Below are 26,796 nucleotides of genomic sequence, written 5' to 3'. Positions count from 1 at the left end.
CAAAACCTCGACAGGCGCTCAGAATCATGATTTGTGGATCCCAAAAGGCGTTGTTGTTAACATGCAAAAAACATTACTAAACGATATTACCTAACTTCTACGGTTGCCAAATACTTGACCTTAATAAGGAAACCAATTAGAAAATACTTCGTTGTAGTGCTATACAAAAGTTATAAAATTAAGATTCTATCAACCACTTTTAAATATTCCAATTTTCCAACAGTGCAGTTTTCCACATCTTTATCACCACTGAACATTTTGAAGTAAAAAAACCCAAAACAAAACAAAACCCCAAAACAAAACCCAACAAAACCCCCCAGCAAATTAGATCAAAGTGTTTTAATCTTTGGATCCCTTTATTCCTGTGGCCTTCATATACATATACAGACACAAATGACCAGGTTTCTGTTTCAGCAAAAAGTTGCAACTAGTCATTCGGAATTGGCAAAAAGTCCATACTATGTCATTTGTGACTTCCCGGTCTTAGAACCAGAGTCTCAATGTCTCCCAGCTATGGTCTATCAAAATGCAAACAACTTCAAATACTAAGAATTCTTTAAATTGCTTAAGCCTACAGGTATTACAACAAAGTTAACATTTCAAGAATTGACAAATGGAGACATACTTTCGTCCCAGGCATTCCAGGAGAATCAAGAACTCATATGCCTGGTCCATTATTAAAAAAAGCTAATTTTATCACTAAGTAAAATTAATTGCAAGTTTTGATGTATGAAAATTTCTTTTCTTCCTTATTTGAAAATATCTCCTTAATTTGGTCAAATCCTGTGATATGCCAGAAACTACAAAATCAAATTCCTGCAAGAGAAGTGAAGAGCGTATCCAGTTTCGTGTAATGGAAGAACATTTTCAAATCTTCATTACAGTCCAAATATAAAATCAAACATTTAAGCCTGAAAAGCTGCTAAAGAAAAAAACCCAACTAATTCAGTGTTCTTCAGCATATCAACTTTTGCAATTACACAGTATGTTTGCCGACTTAAAAATGTTTATTCTTTAAAAAATTAGTTGCTTTTTATACAGCTATACAAAGTTCGTAATGTTTCTTTGGCAATGGGATATAATGGAATTTTACAACTATATAAAAAGTTTCCTTTGCCTAAGAAACAATATTTACTGTGTGTACATATTTGACTGACAAAGCAAGTTTCCTACTGTCCAGCACCCTAGTTGATAAAAGTACAACTATCTCAAAAGGGATATTACAGGATTTCCAAAAAACAACCTTCAGTGGATCAAAACACTCACAGTATCGACGGCCTTCTGCATACAATTGTCCTTACAACTTGAAGCAATTATCAAATACAGTTTAGTAATAAGAAAAATCCTTTCAGTGATGAAAAAATACTTAAACTCCATCGAAGTACTGCTTTATAATTAACTATACATAAGAAATTACTTATCCTTCTGTCTCAAATATATTTAATGCTCACTGTTTTCAAAGATGGCCATTTTTCAAAAGTAACTGCATTACACCCCTTTGAAATTAAATAGTTAAATCCCAGTGCTGGTGACAAGTATACAGCAAATTAACTTCATCCTTTGCAGAGATTGAAACTAATTCTCCGGATCAAGAAGATCTAGATGTTCACCCGGTTTCAGCTTTCTTGTAGACTATGCAGCAACTTTGTTGTCTTTCTAGAGGGAACAATAGCAGAACATTAAAATTAATTTTGCAAAACAAAAATACCAAATTAACCTGGGCAACAGCACTGGGAGAAGATGCACTGTGATGGCTACTCCCCACCTCCTGCAGTCAGAAAGGAGACCTCCCTGCGTCAGCAGGGGAGCATCTGGTCAAAATGGCCCCAGCCTGGCGCACGCTGAGGCTGCGCGTCACTTTGACTAGACATCTGGCACAAATCCTCGATCTTTACACCGCCTCCTACTCATCTAGAAGGCTATGAAATTCTTTCGTTCAGAAATTCAGATCTTTGACCTTCAAGCCCTCATTTAAATTCATGCTCAGCTACCAAAAATTTCTTTCAATCATAGGACTAATTTTTCAAACTAATGAAGGGAACTGAGGGACACTTAGAAATCTGCAATTTAAAAATGCCACCCCCTCCCCTTTTAAATTAAAAATATTTAAATCTTCCAACAGATAACAAAGATTTTGTGTGGCAAAACTCTTAACTGCTCATGCAGTAAACTACCAGAAAAAGTTCTTCTGTCCCAGTCAAAATTCTAAAAGCCTACATTTACTTGCACCAATCTCGTTAACTATATTTGTACTGATTCTAAACAGTGTTAGTACTATTACTACTACCAGTACTATTTCTGTTCCGTAACAAGCTAACATTTGAGTTGTATATACACGCTCAGTGCCAAGAAAAATAGCTTGCACTGAAAATTATTAAAGGATTTGGGTTTTGCAAGCAACTGAGCTCTGCTGATTTACATAATCTGTATGATCTATGAGCTTTCATAACGAGGAGAATTTACATTGTTTCCCAAAAAAGGAAGTGCACCTAAGATACAACTAGCACAGAATACATCACGCTACCAGCTGGGGCTGACAACTGACTTTGTCCTTCCTCTGAATGGCTGGTAGGAAGAAGAGTTAAGATCTTCAACAGAAAACAGAGAAACAGGTATCTTAATAGTGTTGCAAAAGCAACAAATTGCGTAACTATACTGTAAAGGAAGATTCTACTTTTTAGCCATCATATCTCTCGCAGAACAAATTACTACCTCTAGTAATGCTTACGTGATTATGAAAGCACGTTTGTACATCAGGTTACTTCAGTTCGCAGACTTACATGGTGGCTTGTGCATAATACTTAAAGGAACTTTAAGCTTCATTCATATTTAACTAAAAACAAAGTGGTAGTACTTATTTTAATCTTTTAAAAACACATTCTCTATGGGATGGACAGGGATCTTTTGTTTTGAAGCTTTTATGCCCTCTGTCCCACAGTTCATTTTCACTGAATGGCTAAAAAAAGTCAATCCTGCCTTAGCTTTCCCAACAGCTACTGGACATATTTATGTAAAGTTATAGCTAAAGACAAAAAAAGAAGTGTGTAACAGGACCTTACAGAACTCAAATACTTTTTTATCCTCCTTTTTGCAAAGGGTCATCGCTATGCTTCAGTAACTTCAATTACTTTATTTTTGGGGTTATATAGGATCTTAGAAGTCCATAGGCTTTGTGCCAACTCATTCACAAAGAATTCAAAGAAGTTTGCTGCATGCTGGAAGCGAGTTAAATTACTCCCTCTCAATCTTTACATTTTACAATATTGCTTAGGAAAATGCTTGCAATTCACATTTCTAACAGTTCTATTAAATCTGCAGAACTTTTACCTTTTCTTTTTTTTCAGTCTCCCCCCACTCCCCCTGCTATAGAACAAATATTTAAGGCTTGTGAAGAAAGGTAGCTTTTAGTTTTGATTGCTGTTGATAGTAAAATGCTGCTATGTAACTAGAATTTCAGCATTAATGGACTTTCAATTAAGTAGCTCAGAGTACCTGCAAAATACTATTCAAAAAATTCTAGTTCAATGTCAAATCTAAAAGCAGGAGTGTTTTTACCGCTAGTTTCCAAGAACAGCGGATCAGGTCATAGTAAGATTAAATGTATTTTACCCTATATTCAAAGTCAGCAAACTCCCTGCCTCCACGACCTCCTCTGAATCCACCACGAAATCCTCGGGGGGCAGTGAAGCCACCTCTTCCACCTCCTCGTCCTCTTCCACCTCGGAAGCCAATCCCCCCTCTGCCTCTGTACCCTCCACGGCCACGATTGGGACGCAGCGGTATTCCAAAGGTCTCGGCATTTAATCTTCTTTCCTCAGCCCAGGTGGGTCGCCGTTCTCTGCCACACAAAAGCAACAAGGATTGTTTTAAAACATCCTTCAGAAGGAAGATCGCCTGGCTTAGTTAGAATTGCCAGAAAACCCATGAAATTAAAAATGATACATTAATCACATTGTAAATCTCCACATTATCCCTTCTGCAAGAATCTAGGTGTCTGCCACAATTCATTTAACAAAAAGGGATATGTTACAGTATCATTAATTACATATTAATAATGCTGTAAGAGTTTCCCATGTAGAAGAACACAGTCTGTATCCTCTGCACACATCATCGTATAATAAAATAAATAAAAGCTGTCTGTAATTGAAAACAAGAAAGTAAGAGTTTGCAGTTATGGATGCTAACTTATTTTATCCAGCTGTCAGTACAACAAAACAATCCCCCTGCCCCATAATTCAAAACAGGTCAGCAATCCCAATCATTTTGTCTAATAAAAAGGCAACAGCAAAAGATAAGCTTTCGTTTTCCCGAAACACTATCGGCCCATTCAGACAACACTACTGGCCAAGACTGTTATGTAATCTACTTTGAAACCACTACCAAAGCACAGTCATAACTGATTTTAATTAAAGTGGTAATTTAGTAGCAAAACAAAACAAAAAACACACTTTAGTAAATCTGGAAAGGAGATTCTAGAGCATGTACACCAAGTTCTAGAGCATGGTTCTAAACCAACATTGTAAAATGTCTTTCTATTAAGGTATTGTACTTGCCCACAAAGAAATTTTGTTCTTCATATTCCTGTTTTATTTTTGCCCACTGCATGTGGAAATAAGCTTTACTCACTTTCGATTCAGAGTTGATTGTAATGAGTAGTGCTGACACCACCTTATGACATAAACATGCATTAAGCGGAGTAACAAGCTTCCCTTTGCAGGCCATACCTATTGTCATCACAGGAGATGTTATCAAAGAAGGATTTGGTCTTGTCATAGTAGCAGTTGGGTCCAAGTGGATCTTCCTCATCTGCATTCCCTTCACTATTTTGGGTATCAACACCTGAGTCACCTTTGTCTTCTCCATTTACAGGTTTCTCTGGTTTCTCAAGTTTATCTTCTGGAAAATAAAAATAAATAGAAGCCTTCCAGACCATCATACTAAACAAAACAGCACTGTTAACTTATTCCCAGACAGACAGACACAAACTATACTGAATGCTCAAAAATACAAAAACCCCTCCAAAATTTAATGTGAGAATCAAATATTTTGACACATAAATTAGGACATTTTGCTGCTGCTGGCTCGAGGTTTGATATCCTCTGTATTCTCTGTGGGTTTAATGAACAAATAAACCTGTGGCAGAATGGATTCGATAGTCATCCATTTCCTAACCAGCTAGCTACCTCCTTTCCAGACTTAATAGCCTCACTCGGTCATTCACAGAATCATAGAATGCTTTAGGTTGGAAGGGACCTTGAGAGATCATCGAGCCCAACCCCCCTGCAGTGAGCAGGGATTGAACCTGTGAACTTGGCGTTATTAGCACCATGCTCTAACCAACTGAGCTAGCCCGGCTGGTCCCTCACAAAAGCCATTCCATGGTTTTGCTCATCCCTGTTGCCCTTCTCCTTTGTCTTCTGGCTTTGCTGTTATCTCCTTGGAGACACAGGGCTAGCATTCAAGACATTATGCTGTGAACTGACTTTAAGGTGTATTTCTTTCCTAACAATGCCTGACATTCAACTTACTGTTTTGACTGGTATTGAAAAAAGCAGCTGATGTTTCAAAAGAACTAGCTATTAAGATCTTGAAGTTTCATTCCTAAATGCTTACAGGTTAAATCTCATGATGCTGTGCATAACTTCAGATAACCAGCTCAACCTTTCCACAACACACACAAATTACCACTGTCTCATAGAATATTTCTATAGCTCTTTATGGTTAGCTTTCCCTTTCCACTTTATTATTCTGAAAAAATTAGTATCAACAGCAAACTGTCAACTCATTTAAAAATGATCCAGAAAAAGAGGCAAGCACCAGAGAACAAATCCTATGGGACTGACTGGTGTTTTTTCTCTACACTGAAATCTATCCATTTATTCCTACCTTTTGTTTCCCAGCTTTTAGCCAATCGCTTACTGAAATAGGGAACTCCCTATTTTAACCCGTAACAATTTTGTCCAAAACCAGTAGCAGCAGTGTAACGAACAGGTGGCTGGTCACAAGAGAATGAGGTAATTAAAACAGAAGCCTGCTAGAAAACAAAACAAAAGTGCTGGCAGTATGGATTCAAACTACTCCTGTGTTTCTTTGGAAAAGGGTAAAAGCAAAGAAATGCTAGAAACTTTCTTAAATTGAAGCTCTCGTGCATCCATCAGCAAAGTTCTGATCCCAAACTCAGGTGTTTGTGATTGTGTTTTCAATTATTGATAGACCAAAAGCAGAATACAGTTTTTCTTTTGTTGCACCTTTTCCAGAACTGGAAAGTAAACTCACACTATTGGGACTTCCGCTCGAGTAATCTGCATTTTAAACCGACAGACTTGTTAGAACATGATGTATGGTATTTGCTAGTTAAAATTCCTTCAAAACTCAAATGTTGACCCAAGTATTTAATTAAATAGATGATCCCAGTTTACTTTTTGATTTTTTTTAACCTTTTTTTTAATGACTACAAACAAGACTTAGTAGGATACGCCTTTCAAAAGTTGTTCTCCAAGGTAGAATTAAAACAGCAAGACACAGTTTTTCCATGCTCAAATCCAAAGCAAAAATTGGTTTACCTTTTAGTTTAAGTTTATTATGAAATTCTCTATCAATTTCCTCCTTGTTGAATTGTGCATTTGCACTTTCAAAGTCAAAGTCCTTCTCAAACTTCATTGGACCATCCCTCCTAATACCAAATCTTCCTCGGCCCCCTCTGTGACCTCCACGGCCTCTCCGTGCTGAAGGTCCACCTGGAACTGAAGAGAGGGAAATTGTTTGGTTTTATTTTGTGGATTGTTTTTTCTTTGAGGGTGATGGGGGTGGTTGGTTTTTTTTAGGTGGGTTTTTTTGTGGTGTTTTGTTTTTTAATTCCTGGGTAACAGGTTGGGACTTCATGCATCCTCTTCCTGCACTTCTGTTATTAAAAGTCTTGTCAGAGCAGCTTGTAATTTGTAAATTCACTTACAATAATTATGACAGTAACACAGAAAGCATGACAGTACTGAACTTGGGTACTAAAAGACTTTCTAGAAGTCATTAAAAGCTTTCAGAAGAAGAGTTAAAATGTTAGTGGCTTTTCAGTGAAGTATTTTCATAGAAAGGTAACATGTTTTATTTCATGCTATTGTATTTATAAATCCATGAATACTGCTTGGTTTTGCATTTTTATTCAAGTTGCTTAATATAGAGCAACCAGCAGAGATTTTTCTCTTTAACGTTGACTTTTTGTGCTTGTATTATTCTGATCCAATGCAGTTATTGTTACCCCCTAGAAACAATTATGTGAAAGCATTCTAAATACATAAGTTCTTTATTTCCGTAATCTGAACTGCAAGATTTCTGGATGTTAGAAACAAAGTCCTAGCACTTCGCAAACTATACACAATGCTGTATTTTAGCAGACTTTTAAAGAACTTAATGAAGTCTGAAAACAATGATAGCTATTTCTCAAAACAAGATTTACCAATTTGTCGTTTGTTTTCATTTCTGAGTTCATTTTCTGATCTTGAAACCTTGTGTGCTTCAGCTAAAGTTGGAAATAAAAAAATGATTTGTTTATCCAATTAGGTATTTTTGATCATACTTTCCTATATAGTTATATAGGTCAGATTTTAAAAAAATCCAAACTTATAAAAGTAAACCACAAGTTTAACTCATAAAAGAAAAAAAAATTTAGAATATATGCTTGACTTTAAAAAGAAATATATATAAGCCAGCTCTCTGCTGGCCAGTCTACCAGTAATGGACAGCAGGAAGATTCCTACACATTACCCTTAAAAAGAGCACTTCAAATGTGTATGGAAGAAAATAAGCCACATGAAAATTATCCAAAGGTACCTCGTCTGTGCTCTTGATTCTCTAACGATTTTTGGCTAGCAGACACCAAAGGTCTGGCTGGTACAGGACTCCTCCTCCCAACTGGTGCTGGAGTAGGCAAGTGGGCTGAAGCTGTTTGTACTGCTTGTTCCATGGTGGGGCTCCTTCTCAAATGATCTATCTGAGGACTTGAACGACCTGGGAAAAAAACAAACCAAAACCAAAACCCCAAAAGTTATTTCTCATCTACAAATTTGAGTTACTGGTCTCAACCAATCTAGACTGACAGGTTTATCTGCCTTACCAGTCAAGATAGCTGTGTCCAAAGAAGAAATAAATATTTCTGCACCCTCAGATCCACTAATCCAGAATGAAGGATATTTAGCAATTCCCCTTCCCCCAGTCTAAAAGAAAAAAATGGGTAGGACAATTAATCCCTACCAACCCATCCATGATGTGCATTTAGCTGTGGAATGAAATTTTTTGATTGACTGGAGGTGAAAATACTCTCTGCCTCCCTGGAAAGACAGCAGAAAGTGACCGCTCCCAAAGGCAGAGATACAGTTACGATACTGAAATTTCAGTTCATCCAGCACATTCTGGTGTATGATCACCACAAAATAAATGAACAGTGATGGCTCATGCCAGGCATAATGCAGATGAAGGAGCTATGAAAGCTTCCCCACAAAGTCCTGTTCGTACACTTCAATTTGCAGCATGAGTGACTGGAGCCAGAAGCTTGTTTAGAATGGAGACATTTGATCTAGCCAGACAAGTTTATGACACCATATAGGTAAATCTACTACAAAATTAGAATAATGCTCAAGTCCCAGTAAGTAAAAGGCAAGAATAACATTGTATCTCATAAAAAAAGCTAAACAAAAGAAGGGGGGGGGGGGAGAGAGCGAGAAACCACTGAAAAAAAAACCCCAAACCAACCACACCACACTTAAAATCTACAAAGATGACAAATATTTTTAAAGGCAAACACACACAGAAAAAAAAACTTATTGGTGCCACACAGGAAATTTTGTGGCAGCATGTATGTTCATCTAGAGCAGGTCATGCATTAAGTCCAAGAATCACACAGGTTTTAATTTCACCTACAGGAAAGCAAGCTACTCTTTCAACAGAGAAACAGTAAATGCTCAGCATGCTTCCCCCCCCCCCCCCCCCCCCCCCCAATTAACACAACAAAGTAGAACCTATTTTTGATAATTCACTCAATCCTAGAAAGCAGTCCTAATTGGTATACCAATCTCAACTAGAATTTAGGAAAAAACCTGTCTGCTATAAGTAAAGTGTTTTGCCTTTTAACACAACTGCATAAACTGAAAAAAAGCCTTAGGAATTTATCTTAGCACACACTTCTACTCGCAGCAACGAAGAGCAGAAAAGAGTGTCTTTTGGATTTTGAGGAGCAATCTTAACACATTTGCATGAAAAGCGAGGGTGAACGTGCTCAACATTTAGTTTCTTTTTTCTTTGCCACTCAAAAAGCATCAAGAATTTCCTTTTTGCTTCGACTTTCTTCCAATATTACACAAACTACCCATACAGTTTCTATTACTATTAAGCTGACATAACTATCATGTCATCATTTCTACAGGCAATCAAGTCTGCTGTTAATATTATTTATGTAAATATACATTAACAAAAAAATACCATTAGGAATAAAGATTTAAAAACTGTAGGCTGAAGCACTTCACAATTCAATCAGCATGAAGTATCTTGAGTTTTGTCATGCTATCAATAAAAATAAATATTGAACTTCCATATGCACCTATTTGCTAACCTTATTCAACTGAAATAAGTCATACTCCTCAATATAGATGCTTTAAGGATAACAACAAATTTGTTGCTAACAATTACCTACACAGCGTGCCAAGATGTAGGAAAACACACTTAAAGAGCAAGTACAAAGCCTCTCAGTGGATTCTGTTTTTAATACCAAGTATCTTCATGACAGAATTCAGCTGTTTGATTAGCATTTCTGGCAACCACCTAAATCACAGGGGCATGACTGGTCAAAAAATATCTTAGAGTTATTAAAAAAGATTTACCTTGAGACATCTGTGTTTTTAGTGATCTTGAATCTGTTGTAAATGCAGAACCAACTGCAGTGCTTTGGGACATGCTAGCACTGGCTGAAGAGTCTGTTCCAAAAGATGTTAAAGAACCTCCTGCTTTGAAAGAAATAACATAGTTGTAAAACCTGGTTTACACTTTTTTCTGTATTTTTTAAAATTAGCACTAAATGATTAGTGAAGCCATATTAGGCAGTTATTCTAAAATACACGTAAGTCTGCCGTTCCCATACATTTCAAGTTTAATGTAATGTATGTATTCATAGTAAGTTGTTAAGACTGTAATATCTTGATGTTTTTAATCTAAAAAAATTAAAGAGCACTGCTAACTTCAGTATTAACATAGCATAGTCATGCCAGCATCTTACAGAGTAAGAAATGTTATTAGTACTTATTTCCACTTAACATCTTTTAAACAAAAGCATGACTGTCACATCTTATTAACTGATACCAAGTTATGGCCAATTCTAGAGCCTTCCTATCACATGGCTAACATTTTCAGCACCAGGAGTAACACTGCCGCCGTAACAGTTACAAGAATTTAAGTTCTTATGTGAAAAGCTGAAATAAAAAACTTTAAGGGAGGAGCTAAAGTTGGTTGGTGAGTCTCAGAGAACATCTGCAGTATAAAGGAGCAACTAACCCATGCAGCTCACAAATACTTCAAGCATGTTCTTCACACTAAGCTAACTTCTCATGAATAGCTGGAGGACTGTGCTGGCACATGGATTGCTGAATAATCCAAACCCTTGGTTAAGGCACACATCACCCGGTCACCTCGGGATACCCGATGTCCACAGCACAGCTATGGGGTTTTTGTGGAGAAGCTGCCTTTACCACTTGTGAAATATCACAGAATCCTAGAATGCTTTGGGTTGGAAGGGACCTTTAGAGGTCATCTAGCCCAACCCCCCTGCAGTGAGCAGGGACAGCTTTAACCAGATCAGGTTGCTCAGAGCCCCATCCAACCTGACCTTGAATGCTGCCAGGGATGAGGCCCACCTCTCTGGGCAACCTGTTCCAGTGCTTGACCACCCTCATTGTAAAAAATTTCTTTCTTATGTCTAGTCTAAATCAATTCTTTAGTTTAAATCCATTATTCCTTGTCCTCTTGTCCTATCACAACAGGCCTTGCTAAAAAGATTCTCCCCATCTTTCCTGTAGGCCCCCTTTAAGTACTGGATATTCTTTAAGTACTGAAATATAATGAATGCATGATGAATATAACAAATAAATATGAAAAAATGAATTCATGAATACAGGAACCTTTCCCCACTCATCCCTCTGAGATAGGGTGTTTAATTCTCAATCATAATTGCTTTGATTTGAGCTGCAAAGGCTATGAAAAACTCTCTACTTTTGAGCTACACTGTGGGACTGATACAGATTGAAGACTTTGGATCTGCCCTTAGGATAAGATGTTGATGGAATTATAAGCACCGATTACTGTCTATGCACACGTGCAACTTCACTTACAGGAAAATGCCAAAGAATAAAAACGTACCAACTCCAACAGCGCCAAACTGCTGCCCCACCAATGGGCTTGGACTAAACTGACTGTATGCGGGCATTCTGCCAAAAGGACCATAGGACCCCACAGACTGGAATGAAGATGTAGTCGAAGATCCTAGTGAAGACTAAAGACAAAACACACTTGCAGAAATTCATGTTTACATAAAAAGTAGGAAATAGTTCTGCAAGGAAAGAAATGCAGAAATTAAAACTATTTGTTAAATTTACCCTAACACTACCACTGTGGCTAATATGTATACAAGATCTTAACATTCATAAAGGTGCTTCTTTTAAGATCAAGAATTTAACTGCTTTAACACAGAAGCAAAGACAGCACAAAAATAATGAATTGCAGACATTACACACAGTACATGAAAATTCAAAACAGACAACTGTTAGCAGAAAACATTTTCACAAGTATGTATACAGTTCAGAAACCACTTTCACCCTTCCAATATCACAAACTTGTGAAAACAGTATCATAAAATTTTGCAATCTTTTCCCTGGAACCTCAGATACTGGACTCTTGTCAAACACATGTATAAGCTTTTGTTGGCAAACTTGGAAAATGTCCTATCTTTTCTCCTGAAGTTTCAAAACCCACACAAACAATGAAAGACCCAAACATACTGGAGGACAGTGGGGTCATTACTATTATTGGGGTTAGCAGTAATGCAATTTCACAGCTCTCAACTACCACTGACAGAAGCAGTTGCACCAAATTTAGCAAGAGACCTTAGGGGATTGCAAGGGTACTTTGTAAGGAAGTATCAAGAATTTTATCTTATAGAATAGTTAAACATTAGAAACGTAAACACTTACATGGAATTATTAAGTTCCATTTGAGCCAAGAACTTCCATCTTGCTCTCAGGGATGATTTTGAGACACCCCCCAAACACAATCAACAAGCCAAAAAATATCAGAGATCAAAAATAACTCTCTCTGTCAGCACATCATCTATGAAGTAACAGATTAACTAACCCTGAAGGCTTCAAGTTGTGAGTTGCTTTCCCTTCAGCAACCAAGTATTCCTTTTTCAAATAACTGCCCTTTAGTATGAATCCCTCTTAAAAACACATAGCTAGATGAAACACTTTCAGAGTCATAGTCAGCAAAAAAATTTGAACATTAAAATCCAAAGAAAACCAACAAAAAAAAAACCCCAAACACTAACAATTTGGAGAGGTTTCAGCATTTGCCTTATACCAAGTCTGATCTTTCCAAGAAGTTTTGCATACCTGTCCTCCTAAGCCAAGTACCTTTCAAAAAAAGGCATCAAGGTCTGCCAAAAGTCATTAGTTGTTTTTGAAAAACTGTCAGCTTTGGTATCCAGTGCATTGTGCTAGAGTTAGATTTCACCTTGATTTTCACAGTTAAAGACACGATTCAAAAGAGGAAAATCTTTCCAGAGTTCTTTACATTAGGTTGTGAACTTTACAGCAACAAACATTTTAATTTTTAAATGCTCAGCTAGAGAGCACTTAAAGCTACCAGGTTATATCTTCAGCAGCAAACATCTAAAAATATGTTTTGACTTACCTGAACAATAGCAGGATCCTGCGGCAAGGAACACTGAGGCTTTGGTGGCTCACAGACAGTTAGGTCTTTAATGTCACTGCCACGGAATATAATATACTCAAAGACTTCATCCCGAGGTGGTATAGGCCTATCGGTTGGTCTATCTTCTGTACCAAAGGAGCGAACTGCAAAATTGGGAAGGGTGAAAAAAAATAAAACCATCCCACATTCAACAAAAAGGTTTCAAATATATTGCAGAGACCAACAGCTTTAAATAAAAAGAAAAAATTTTGTTGAGCTAAAAACCTTAAATAGGCAGCATATTCTTTGCCATTATCAACTGCTCAGACATAAAGAAGTCATCCGATCTTACAAATTTCAGTTAAAAATCAAGCAGAAAGACACCTCTTCTATTCCTTACTGAGACATCACTTATGCTATCACTCACATGTTGAATATTTCAACTGTCTTGTGAGGATAAGGCAAAGCAGCAAAGCAGTTTTTTGCTAAGTTAACACTTTCTGGACATTACGGAAACAGGAACACCAACAAAGGCTGGTGAGTCAGCCCAAGGACTACATGAGTCTACATACTTCGTATTCCGAACTTGCAAATCAGGAAAAAGAATATGCTAATACTACTAGAAAGTAGAATATTAAAAATTACTGAAAGCAAAGTATTTCTCAATAGATTCAAGGTCTGAATCAAGATTTAAATAAAAACTAGGAATTCTGTGGTATGTATATACAATTTTCACTAAGCAAAATGCATTCTTCTTGCTGGTGTAAGGTTCATATGATCTCTGTCAAATTAAGTAAACTCACTGGTGCATAACCACCTTCCTAAGTAGGCCTGCATAGCATGCTACATACCAAGACATTAAATTTATTTGTATGTACTTAGCTGAATTCCAACAGTTTTCAAATTGCATAGTGATGAAGCTTATCATGCTTTTCCCTTTGTACTACATATAATCACTACCACTGTATACACATAGCATAACTTTACTTTCACTACCCTCTCAAAGACTTTTCCTCACCTTAAGACTGCCAGTCCTAGGTGAATATAAAGTGAAACAAACAAAAAAAATGTGGAGAGACATGTCTCCAAGAGCTAGAGTTTTGTAAGCAAAAACTAAACAATGAATTGAAAACAGAAAAGAAAAAAAAAATTATGACAATCACATTTTCCTGAACATCAACTTGAAGCGGCTTTAACAATCCCTCATGCCTGTCTTTGCTCTAGCCTTTTAAGAGGTTTTTGTTTGCTTTGTAAGGTACTACAGGTTATGCTGAGAAAACACCCGTATTTTCCTTTAATTTACCAGAATTAGTTCTCCCTCCATTTTCAGATGCATCACCAATTTCGAGACATCATTAGGCACTCATTTGCAGCCATAAAACCATTAGTCAAGAAAAACAGAGTTTCCTGAAGAGCTGTATAAAGTGATACTGAGTCATTTTTCAGGCTGCATCAACCATCTTTTAACACTGTTGCTTCTTCTAGTACTGGATAAACAGAGCTTATCAGTCAAGCATTACAAATCTTTGAGAAGCATAATTCAGGGGTAAAGAGATCAACTCCACACTACAATGAAAAATAACATTAAGTGGTTATGATTATTTTGTTCATACATCCTCTACTGAGCTGAATTTAATCAACTTTTCTATTTCTGTGCATCTGAAAGTCTATAGTGCTATAAAATGTAAGCGCTGTAAAAAAGCCATATACTGTTAAGTGAATTTCAATCTTTGTTATAAGGTAAATCTGTCTTCTCTTCTTCTTCTACAGAAAGAGATATCTGAAGCTGAAGAATTTGCAGAAATTAATGCAAAGTAATACACAATAGCTTAACAACATTATAAATTGGTCATGTGCCTCATTTAGTTCATTCTGTTGCTTTTTATTCATCAGGCTTTTCCATTCCACTGCCTTGACCAAGGACTCACCTTCACTTGCTGGCCATCCTATACTCTATTTATTAGATAACTAATAAGTTAACTTGGCCCTTCATTCCATTATTTGACCTGCTATCTTGGTAAGGAAAACCAAAGTTGATTTTGTATTGGCTCTCTCTATCCCACACTGAAATGGCTGCTCTAGTAGCCATTTTGTCTACAAAGGTACACAAAAATGGCCAGAGTTACTGAAGTATTTTACCTTCTAGCTAAAGTGAAGGAACCAAGCAGTAGCAACACCACAAAAAAGGGTAGTAAACTTGAGGATCACATCTAACCTCTACATAGAAATAAAAATCTGATGAACTATGGAAGAAATTGGCTTTGAAAGTACTTCTCTTTGTCAGACCTATGCAGCATGGATAAGTATTTTACTATTAATAGCAACATCATATGACACATATAGGAATAGCTTTAACACCTGGCAATTACCTTTCTCCACTCTAAACCAATTAAAAAAAAAGTGAACAACCTAACTTTCATCTAATGACACCTTAAAAGAGGTACAGGGATTTTAATGTATGTCAAAAAGAATTTGTCTTTCTCCCTATCATAAAAATATGAAAACATCAAAAGGAAGTAATTTCAATACCAAAAATTAGAATTCATCTTGAAGAGATTCAGCTGTCTATGCAATTAGATCAAGACACAGATAAGGTCATCAATGGTTTTGCAATAAAACACATCAAGAGTTGCTACTAGGTGTTTGTGGTTTTTTCTCTACCTCTCCCCTACCCCAAACCAAACTGGTTTTAGTGCAACTTTCTGCAAAATATAAAGACAATTCATCCAATGAAGATTAGTTCTGCTGGAGAGGGTAAGCAAACTCCTCTGATCTGGGGTTCAACCTTCCCCTCTCACCCCAAAGCAACAAAATAACCATGCTCAAGTCTAATTTCTTTCTAAAGCAAGGAACCAGAACTGCATGTGCAGTGATCTAAGAAAGCAGTTTAGGGTAACGGCTACTCGATGTTTTTGCAGTGTCTATCCCCACTAGGTCCTTCAGATAGTAGTATAACATAAAGAGTTGAATGTCACTTTTAGTATTTTGCAAAGAGATAGCCATCTTTACAGTTTCTTCTTTCCTAGCTTAGATTAGGATTTAACATAATCTGAGCTCATTAAAGTAAAAAGCCTAATATTAAAGGTGGCAGTACAATAGGATTTTTGAAAGAAATGGCTTTTACCACAGTTTTGCATCAACAGGAATACTAAGTTGCCAGAGTATACAAAACACAAGGAACTGGAGCAGCAGCAGTCTTAGCACTCTATCCAGCTCTGTCTCTTGGGGTATTTCCTCAGACTACATCCTTCCTCCAGAACAAGGTGCAGTGGTTCATTTATAGCAAAATACTGAAGAGTGAGAGGAAATGAAAATAAGCACATGAAAGATAACAATCTTATAACACTTACCAGGACTATGGTAAACCTGTTCAATCTTACCTTGTCAATTTAAGTTTTTTGGGGTTTGTTTGTTTTTCTTTAAAATGAGCTAAACAGGCTTATGGACTTGTGAACAAAAAAAGCAACCATCACATTATTTTTTGTCAGTGTAAATACACACAATTAAGTAGCGAGCTAGAAAGAAACTAACACTGTTGAGCCTAACAGGATTCATGCATGTGACTTTATGCCGAAGTAGTTCCACCAATTTCATATTAAAGTGCTGCAAACAAATTTTTTCACGGATTTTGACTGACTTCAATGTTACTACTGTATTATAAAGTATATTACTATATGATACTACTATAGCATCCAAGGAAAACATTGCAACTTTCCCTATTAGTTAACAGAAATGATTACATTACCTGTTGATTAACACAGAAAAATACTGTTAATCAGAAGCCAAGCTATGTATTCTACTAGCAAAAGAGGACTCTGTTCCCATAGAATGTGAATTATTGCAAATATGTAGTTCAGTCTCTGTACACAGCACTGACACAATCTTTCATCAGTCTTACTTCATATGTAGCATACATACACAGAAGAAACCAGTCTTTCCCCACTCTTAAGGCACCCATGAGAAGCGTGACAACTAAAAGGAGACCACCACTACCAGAACAAGTCATTTCAACTACCATCTCTCTTCAATATGTCACAACCTTTTCCGTGTAAACATGCTTAGATGCCTGCACACCATATTAGAGGAAAAGTATTAATGTTAAGGAGCCAGCTTGTGGCGGGCTCGTACCTTCAGAACAATTAATTCAGCCTGCATTCCTTTACTCATAGGGGTGGTGAGTTAACAGGGAGATAGATATAAGGGAAGTAGCCACGAGTGGGCTTTGACAAGAGGAATTTTTCTGCTGTGACATACTGCACAGCATTGGTTTGGCACACATCCCCTAAACCTCAAGACATGGAGGGAGCATGTCACTTAACTGACTAAAAAATAACTTCATGAAAACTTGGTAAAAATTTAACCCTTCCCTTTCCTGCTCTCACCCCTGAACTACAAGAAATGCTCAAGTCTTCATAAGAATTTAACTTTTTTCTGTCTACGTTTCTGAGTCTTTCACCCAATTAATATTGTGTAAAAGTCTAAATGAAAGGGAAGTTTTCTCTTTCTCGTGTCACTAGACTACGGAAAACACTATCACAGATGGCTGAAAATGCCAGAAATGCTAGAAGTTTAACCACTTCTTAAATTACTGAAAGCTATTTCATTAATATCTATTAGTTATAATGGTTCCAAATGCAGCTCTCAATGGTCCAACAGCTGATAAGTGAAAACTAATGCATTATACCAGACAGACAGTGTATAATTTTGTTTCTTATACTCACATGCTTAAGGATTCCCTATTGTTGGCAGGGTACAAAGCCTTTTCTGACCCAATATGGTTGTTCTTACACAGCTTACCTACATTAAAAATCTCTCTCTCTGAATTGGTGCCTTGAAATAGAAAGACATTATGTATTACTAGCATAAAAGATCACATCCAGTTTTTAATGCCGCAACATGTAAGATCAGGCACAATCCGTCATGATTATTCTGTAACTGCCCCACGTCGGGCAGCAATCGCTTTACAGCAAGAAAATTTGACTCCTAACCGTGGCTTGCAAACACGCTATTCTTAAAGCGTTTGGAATTAATGATGTTTAAGAAATTAAGTATGAATTAGAAGTATGAACTAGAAGGACATTCCAAGTCAATTTAACTTGAAGCTTAAGAGTGGGTGGTTTTTGGTTCCAAACACTAGCTCTGAAAAGCTGGCAATCCAAAGAAAACATATGGACCAATAGTACATAAAACCCTCAAATACTTCTATAGCTTGCTTAATACTTGGAATCTGATATAGATGGGAGTTTTCCCTGTTATTTAAATAACAATACACTTTAACACTTTGTGAAAGGATGCATAGCTTTCCCTTATCAGACTCCAGCTTAGGATGAAAATGTTATGCTCAATATTTAAACAGTTGCTATCTTCCTCTAACTCGTGAGACAGAGGCCACAACTTTTGCTAGTGAAAGGATCACAGCTTTGTAAAGAAAATGCTGATTAGAGAACTATAGGAGATTGCCCCTCAGTGACTGAAGACTACAATCAGTACCTTTAGCAACCCAAAAATCTTATTTCTGTCTAAACCTCCAGAAGATTTAAGATAAATGAAGGCATTCCATATGTACAACTTCATGAGATTAGTCTCAGACTTCAGTTTAGCCCACAGAAGTCTTACTGTTAGGCAAATCTGTAGTAATTCAAGAACAGATTCTACCTGTACTTTCACACTTTATGTCACAAGCAATTTCAGTGATTTCAGTTAGGAAATGAATAATGATAAGCCACCCTGCACTCAAGCCAAGTAACAGTTCACATGAAGCCAGCTACATAGCAGAGCAACTGAAAGCATCAAGTCATCTTTTGTCTCTTTCTGGCAGATAATTTGACATTTGTGGTAAAGATCCACGGTAAACAGTTCTGGTTTGACTTCTGGACTCACCACAGGAAGAAGAGATAACTATTTCCCAATCAACATATTTACAGCTACAGACAGTTCAGAAAGAAGATCTGCTTCTGTCACATACAGACCTGGCCATAATTAACCACACCTGTCACCTTATATACATGCTATCATACCACATTCACATGACCTAAGCCTTCATTTATTCAGAAACTTGAATATTCTAGAGTCAAGCGTTTTGTTTATAAGCACACTGAACTGTTTTACAGTCTAATATGGTTGTTATCAGCTTCCAGATTAATCTCAAGATTTTTGGTTCCAGGTGGCCTAGAAATACTGGTTTATTCTCTTCTGAATCATGACATTGTATTACAAAACACACATTCTTCAGGTAACTCAGCCAAGTTTTATGAAAGCAAATTTAATGGTTTAGATTTACATTTCTGATGAGAGCTATGGGAAGAGAGCAGATTAGATTTGTAACTGTAGTTTGATCTTAAATATGTACACTTTCACAGATACGCCATAACATGACTTAACCATTCTTGAGAAGTCATGCAAAATTGGCTTGATCAGCACTAAATCTGTCTAATTTAGGGCAAGACTACCACAGGCTCCTCAAGGATGGGATTCTTGTAAGTGCTTTTGTACACACTTTAACAACCACTGTGTGCAACCGGAATTTCTAAACATTTATTTTTAATCACAGTGCTCACCTTTTTTTATCATAAACAAATACTAGCTGTCCTTTTTAAACAGATTATGCAATTCTGGCAAGGTGATTTAACCTAAAGGCAACTTCAGAAATAAGTAAAAATCACATCATGAAAGCCAAACGCCCCATAAATGAACTATGCAAGCCTGGGACCAAACCTACTATAAGGTGTTTCAAAGCATACATGTACGAATTTACAAAACAAAGTAATCTATTTTTTAATAATAATTGTCAGGGGGGAGGAGTGAGGGAAGGAGAGGGCCTTCAAGTGACAAGGCACACAAACAAGAATTACCACAAAGGCCAATGTGAGATGAAGAAAAAAACAAACTGCTAGACAGTTATCAACTCCACAGACCAAGTACTATACACACCAACTATGTAAAACGTAACAGACTGACATTATGCTAGAACACTAAGCCTATCGTATCAAACGGGAACCGAGGCTCGGAATACTCTCAGTCCCAAGTATTTAATTCACACAAGGAGCAATCTTCCCCTTACCTAATGGCTGGATAAACTCTCTGCTTTTATATATACACATTTAGATTATTTAGCAAGACTTTACAAAGTCAAGAAGTGTAAAGTGAAATACCACTGAGTTTTGCAGAATCTATTATAAAGAAATTATTAAAAATTCTGACTTAATGCTTCACCTGAATGTTACACATTCACTGCCAGGCTAATATGCTTGTGTTGAAAGTGCATTATCATGTGCAAGAAACAGCAAAGTCCTTCGGATGCTCAGTTTCAAAGATCCTCTTCTTTCCTCCCCAGTCTCTGACTCTCTTAGTAAACGTACCTTCCTAACTTTCTTATACATACACACATATATTCTCTGCCCAGTATATTCTCACGCCAGCGTCTGTACTCAATTTCGATTTATCCAGTGCCATACAGTTACCTCCGAAATGAAGAGCTCACGATCAGCCTTCTTTGTTGATAACCTAGCACGCACAGGATTCCCTTTAGACCCGAGTTGTCTCCTACCCCGGGATGCACAGGAGTTCAGTCGTACGCGGCCCTGTACCCTGTAGGTCTGGAATTCTTACGACGCAAAGAAATTCTCTCTCCAGCCTCCCCCTCCTACTCCCTTTTACGCACTAACTCTGGACCACTTCCACCGCTAAGGGCTTCATACTTTCACCCTCTTCGGGACTCCCTTGAGCAGCCCCTAACTAGGCAACGTTCCTAGCTCCTTTTGGCGACGGCCCCCCCGCGGCCCCTCCGGGCTTTCCACACCCCTCCCCGAAGCCGGGGGAGCAGCCCGCGCGGCGGGAGCAGGGGCCTCCGCAGCGCCGTCGCGCCGCCGCTCTCCCAACCCCTTGCTCACTTCCACCTCCGCCGTGAAGCGTCGCGGGTCGCCGCAGCCCCGCTGCAGACGCTCCGTCGGGGAGGATGGCGGGAGGACGCGCCTCCGGCCGCAACTACGCGGGCTCTTACCGAGGCTCCGCCGCGCACCCTCGCAGCTGCTGCTGGGCCCTCCTGGGCTGCAGGCCTCCCCCTCGCACCCCGGGCCTCCTCATCGCCACAACGCCACGGACGACTCCGCCGCGGTTTCAGGTTCTCGCTCGATCCCCGACGGGCCCCCAGCGCTCCCTACGCCGCCGCACGCCCCGCGGTCCCGCTCCCCTCCCCGAGCCGTTGCTGGGCCGTCAGGGCCCAGTGCTCTACTCCGCCAGGTCCTTACCCTTGGCCAGCGCCACGGTGGAGTTTTCGGTGTCGATGGTGTACAAGATCCCTTCATAGCGGATCTCGGCCTTGGAGATAAGGCTGATCTTGCTCCCGATGTAGGGCGTCCCCCCGCTCATGGTGCTGGCTCCTCGGTCAGGGACACCCCTCCTCCTCCCCTGCCGAGCGCTCCCGAAGCCGGGCACAAGCAACTAAACGCGCCCGGCTCAGAGTCGTAGTAGGCGCTCTACTCCTCCCGCTTCGAGCCCGACCTTCCGCCGATCCCCCAGCGACGGCTCTCCCTGCGCAGACTCCCTCAGCACACCCCGCACCAAAAGCGCCCAGAAGCTCCCAACATGGCCGCCGCCTTCATCTTCCCTCAGAGCCGCCCCCCCTCGCTCCAGCCGCGAAATGGATGCCGGGAGTGGAGCGGGTCTCGCGAGAACTGGCGGCCGGGGGCGGGGCGGGGGCGGTGGAGGGGAGGGGAGGGGAGGGGAGAGGGCGGCCATTTGGCCGCCCGGGAATTTAATTTAGCGGCCTTGAAGCGCTGAGCGCTCCAGCGCGTTCCCGCCTCGCGTGTGGAGCGCCGCTTCCCCAGCGGCGGCCCAGCCCGGCCCTGCCTCGTCGCGCTTTCCCTGCCTGGCCTAGGGGTGGTGAGCGGGGCCCGGGCGGTGCGGGGCCCCCGGCTCCCCCTCCCCGGGCTCCCTCCCAGCGCGCCGGGAGCCCGAGTTCGCGGCTTGGAAACCCCACCCCTGCCGTAGCCTGTGAACACCGGGGGATGTGAAAGTAGGCTTGGTGATTTGGGGTTTTCGGGTTTTTTTGAGAGAGGCCCAAGCCACCTATCATTGAATGCTAAATTCTTGTGATCCTTCATAAGCAATTTAGAATCCAGTCATGCGGAGAGCTGCAAAATTTTAGGTGATGATAACTATTTCAGTCGTGTTTCAAGGGGGATTCCGTTTTAGTCAGTCGGCAGTGTTGAGACAGTCGGATCTTGCCAAGCAACACTAAGCAATGCAACTGTTGACAAAATCTTGACTAAAGTGGGGAATTAATCCTGAAAAAATACCCTTTTAGTATGAGTAAACACACACGCACAAAAAAACCCGACAGATTTTGAAATTGCACTTAACTTGTACACCTTAAGTAAAAATCATAAATCAGGCTTCCTGTTGGAGGCTTTGCCTGTTAAAATATGATGCTGCCTCAGGCCCCCCTTTTTATATTTGCAGCCTAGAAAATTACATGCAACAAAAACTAACTTCTGGAAAGGGTACTTAATAGTTTTTGTTGCAGCGACTGGACACTAATATGTTGCAAAGATTCAGCAAGTATTTTGTTCAGAATAGGGCTTTGAAACACAACAGCAAGCCAGATTTTTTGTGGAAGGGCCTGCATGTTTCTACATAGGAGCCAGACTAGACTTCTGGAAACTTTATGCCCAAGTTTAACTGACTGTAAAGTCATAAATGACTTGAGTGCCCAGGGAGCTTTCCTGTGATGTGCTTCTAGCATGTCCTGGACTACTTGAAAGATTTTGGAACAAAGTTCTGCAGTTAATGACTAGATATATATGGCCACATCAAGTCCACAGGAGACCACCATTGAAAATCAGCATTTGTAACTCAGCTCAAAGTGAAGCTACTGTTTAGAAATATAACAAAAGATACCTATGTTCTGTTACAAGGAAGGCGAGAGGGAGTCTTCCTGACTGTTAGAGGTTGGACTGTGGCTGCTTCTCAACCGTGGCAAAATAACATCTGTTGGAGGAGGTGGAGAGCCCAATAACAATCTAGAGGATCCGCTACAGTCTGTGTTACATGGTTTTCCTGCTCCTGCCTCCTTACAGAAGGAGATGCATCAGCTTCAGATACGGATGGGGCTTGGAAGAGGGGAAAAAAGCTTTGGGGAAGGTTGCAGGGAAGCTCAGGACCCTGGCTGATGAAGAGAGAGGACACCATGAGGGGAAGGAAAAAAGGGTGTATCAGGGAGGCCTGCAATACTGACATAAGAGCACAGAGAAGGGGAGGAGGAATACCTTGAAATACAACCACTTGCCCCGAAGAGCCATGTGGCTTTGCTTCTGGCCCAACATCTTCCTAAGCTCTCCCTCATCTGCCTCTCTCAAAATTATAGTTGAAGACTCCCATTTATAGAATTAGGGTTCCAAGGTTGTGTGGTGGAACAGGAAATAGAAATGGACATTTCTTTGAGCTTGGGACATGGTAGATGAGCATTTTGGGAGAGAATTCAAGTGGAAAACTGTCAGTTTACTTTTAAGTTTCTGAAAGAGAGAAGTTGGCCAGAATGAATAAAAGAAAAGGGGGGGGGGGGGGGGGGGAAGCTAGAAATAGAAAAGTATCCCCTTGAAAAACTTTTTAAGGGTTAAATTGGAACCTTCTTCATGTCAAATTTTCCCAAGCCTCTCCATCAAGTCCTGTCTAGGTGAGCACAGACAAGTATTTACAATTACAATTAACTTTAAAACAAAAGTTCCTAAATTTCTCTAAGCCATATATAAAAAAGAAATACTGTTGCAACTGAAATACGTGAAACTAAATTTAGACATATTTCTAGAACGGCTGTTGGTTATTCTAGCCATCTTTGTGCTTTCCAGTTTGTGGAATTTATCATTTCTAGTCTATACTTAAAGTCAGCAGTGGAAGAGTATTTTTATAGCATAAAATGAATTTCAATTATATATGTAAAGAGTTCTGTAAATTCATTTTAAGAAGTTATCTCAAAATCTTATCTAAACCTGGTAGGTACCATTTTAATGTTAATTTTAAACTTACAATAGTTAAATTGTGTATTTGAATGCAGTGAAAGTGTGTATTTGAAAGAAACCCATGTCACATACTAGAAAAATCGTGCTCCTTTCTAAGTGCTTTTACTTCTTTAGATGACAAAATGATACTTGTCTATGCGAGCTGTTATTACTCCCTGCAGCTTAACATGGCAGTGGTACTTCCATTATGCAGTGAGTTATTAACGAAAAACTTAGGCTGGAAACAGGACACGGGGTTTAACAGTGTTGATAACTGAACAGCAACTTAACAAGTTTTGTGGTGGATTTTCTTTCACAGGCAATTTTAAATCCATGGTTGGAAGTTAACTTTCCTAATAGACATTTTCTATTTCAAACAAAAAATAATTCAGGAAAGATTGTATTTTAAGAGATGATGAGATGAGATGATCACAGTGGTCTCTTCCGATTTTTTTATTCTATACATATTTAACTCCTAAAAATGAAAGAGCAACAAATATGTTCAGAAATATGCTTGCTATGATGAAAAGCGCGTATTTGAAAAAGATTTTTATAATAAAAGAACGAATACAAAAGTTCACAGAGACTCTGTACTTTACTAGAAGTCTCATTCCCTACGTAAAAGCGCAAGCCCAAAGCTAGTTGCATCAACAAGTTTATATACATTTGTATGTATGTCATCACTCCTTGACTTGAAAGGAGTCCAATCTGAATTAGGATACATCGTGTTTTATTAAATAAAATATTCTATTATACTTCCTTATTCTGTGCGTTTATATATATAAAAAATGGCTCAGTTAAGAAGAGGGGAGTGGGAAGAAATATGAATTCATGTTTTACAGATTACCCACCCACAAATGTACTTTAAAACTGTAATTAAAAGTAGGTTATTTTTAAAGTTTTGAAACCTGTCTTGTAAATCATGACTTGCCATTTTCTGCTTCCGGTGGGAAGATTATTTTTTATCTTCTAAAGTTACAAAGCAATAAAGTTTTCTTCCTGGGTGGTTTTTATGGAGATACCCAGTTTAACGCCATAGTGTTAGAAAAACATATACTAAAACTTTTTTCATAGTCAGAAGTAGTCGCAGAATCGTATGTCTAACTTCCTGGTCTCTTATAAAAGCTGTGGAGATAGTGGTATGCAAATGAAGTCCAGGATCAGGGCAAATAAGTGAAGGAAGCATGGAATCTTCTCTAATAAAATTAATAAAATGCAGGACTCTTACCAAAGTAATATTGGATAGATTCTGGAATTCTTCCAACCCAAACGAATATTCTTTTTTTTTGTGCAATAGCAAATTGAGTAATAGTCTACTATGTTTTAATTAAATTTCCGGGTAGCAACATTTGTTAAAAGTCCAAATTTAATTCAGCTGTAGCATTCCATAAAAGCAATACTCATTTGCTAAGCAAATTCTTGATGTATAGATCTCCTGCATACACTTAATACTGTTTTTCATAAGCACTACTGTGCCTTCACATTCACTTACTGCAGTCTCCCGTTTCTAGATCCTGACCGCGCCTTTGGGCCTTCAATACTTTTACTGGCCACTTTATTTAAGAAATATGCACTGGTTTGATTTCAGGAGACATTTAAACTTACCCTAATTAAACTGGTACAATGTATTTTTAATGCATTTTAAAAAGGGTTTATTTTGATTCATTATAAACCTGCTCCTAAAGGTATAAACAGACAATCAGGAAAAACTACCCTGAATAAAAATGTAACCTACGTTGAGAGGAAACAGATGGTAACAAACCAGTTATTAGCAGTTTAGTCTTGTGACTCAAGCAAGTCATACTATGTATGACTTAACAGATTGAGTCTGGGAATGGAGAGGAGTTGCATGCACTGTGAGCCCTTCACTCGTTTCCATCGGTGTGTTGTGCAATTGAAGGTGCGTTATTCACTGATGCACCTTTTTCAATTTTGTAGAAAGTCCTGAAAATCACAAAATGAAGAATGAGTCACCATTTCAGGCCACAGAGCAGCAGCTCAAATACATCCGAGTTCGCAGACATCCATGCTATTGCAGGCCAGCAAAGACACAGAAGGGCATCCAAGGTACTTTCTGCTGACAGCTTCACAAATCCACAGTGCTTATCACTTGTGTGCAATGAAGGGTGGGCGATGGTTATTCACAGGAAAAACTATTTATTTTGAAGGTGCCACCAAAGAAACAGCGCTATCATTAGTCAAAGAAACGATGGGTTAGGACCACTGTCTGTTAAATGGTACTTCTGAATGCATGAGGCAAGCATTGACAGGAAAAGGGCGTACAGCAGTGCAATGGCAAGCGCTAGTAACAAAATAAACTACTTCAAATTTCCTGTGGGGACGCTGAGGCAACACAGTATGCCAAAGCAGCTGCTGTGATGACGCCAAGAATCTTACTTCTGGTTTACAAGTCTTTTGTTAACAGAGTCCACGTTAGGAAATTGTATTACTGCAACTATCCTTGTCTAGGTAAAGCAATAGCTTTGGACATAAATGTCTAAAACAGACACAGCAATGCAAACCTGAGTGCAGGTACTCTGCGTGCATCTTAGGATTTCGAACTGCTTCAACAGCACTTGAAGTTCCCTCCTTTGAAGGAGTTTGTGCATAAGGCGGCTGAGCCACTACAGCCGACTGCACACATGCCTTCAGTTCGCCCCAAGCGTGAAGAAAATCGTGCTGGCTGCAACTGCGCTCACCGCGTACGGAGCGAAAGCGAAGAGCACAATTACGGCAGCTTCGCTACCAGAAGACAGCACAATTGCACGACGCTTCAATTCCCAACGTGCAAGCTCACAACCCTCCGCATCAGGGCCGCAGGCCTTCTCCATGCCTCAAAACGCCGTCCCTGCAGACACAA

General features: G+C 39.1%; 1 protein-coding gene across 12 annotated transcripts; it reads right to left on the bottom strand.

The window, feature by feature from the left end:
• Window positions 1–2: 2 nt before the first annotated feature.
• Window positions 3–26,600, bottom strand: LSM14A (LSM14A mRNA processing body assembly factor). Of its 12 annotated transcripts, none has more exons than XM_075714769.1 (10): window positions 26,459–26,600; window positions 12,943–13,106; window positions 11,395–11,527; window positions 9,867–9,989; window positions 7,825–8,001; window positions 7,451–7,513; window positions 6,564–6,743; window positions 4,725–4,896; window positions 3,610–3,838; window positions 3–1,656 (listed from the first exon to the last, which is right to left on the bottom strand). In XM_075714769.1, the coding sequence occupies exons 1-10, from the start codon at window positions 26,481–26,483 to the stop codon at window positions 1,633–1,635; spliced, it is 1,290 nt and encodes a 429-aa protein (XP_075570884.1). In that variant the 5' UTR covers window positions 26,484–26,600; the 3' UTR covers window positions 3–1,632. The 12 variants fall into 12 exon arrangements, with proteins under 12 accessions (XP_075570884.1, XP_075570879.1, XP_075570881.1 ...); XM_075714764.1 differs by lacking the exon at window positions 26,459–26,600 and adding an exon at window positions 21,189–21,548; XM_075714766.1 differs by lacking the exon at window positions 26,459–26,600 and adding an exon at window positions 21,189–21,548 and having other exon boundaries at window positions 3–1,652.
• Between the last annotated feature and the right edge of the window lie 196 nt (window positions 26,601–26,796).

This window comes from Pelecanus crispus, chromosome 8 (assembly GCF_030463565.1).
Source record: "Pelecanus crispus isolate bPelCri1 chromosome 8, bPelCri1.pri, whole genome shotgun sequence".
Taxonomy (NCBI): Eukaryota; Metazoa; Chordata; class Aves; order Pelecaniformes; family Pelecanidae; genus Pelecanus; species Pelecanus crispus.
This window is presented reverse-complemented; position numbering and strand designations above follow the sequence as displayed.

Bases quoted from the DNA above. Each gene is read 5' to 3' on its own strand.
- LSM14A (XM_075714766.1), bottom strand. From the start codon at position 21,309: ATGAGCGGGGGGACGCCCTACATCGGGAGCAAGATCAGCCTTATCTCC. The intron at 8,002-9,866 runs GTAAATCTTTTT...TTTTTTTCCCAG, and splicing joins AAAAACACAGATGTCTCAAG to GTCGTTCAAGTCCTCAGATA. The intron at 3,839-4,724 runs GTATGGCCTGCA...TTTGTGTGGCAG, and splicing joins ATCTCCTGTGATGACAATAG to AGAACGGCGACCCACCTGGG.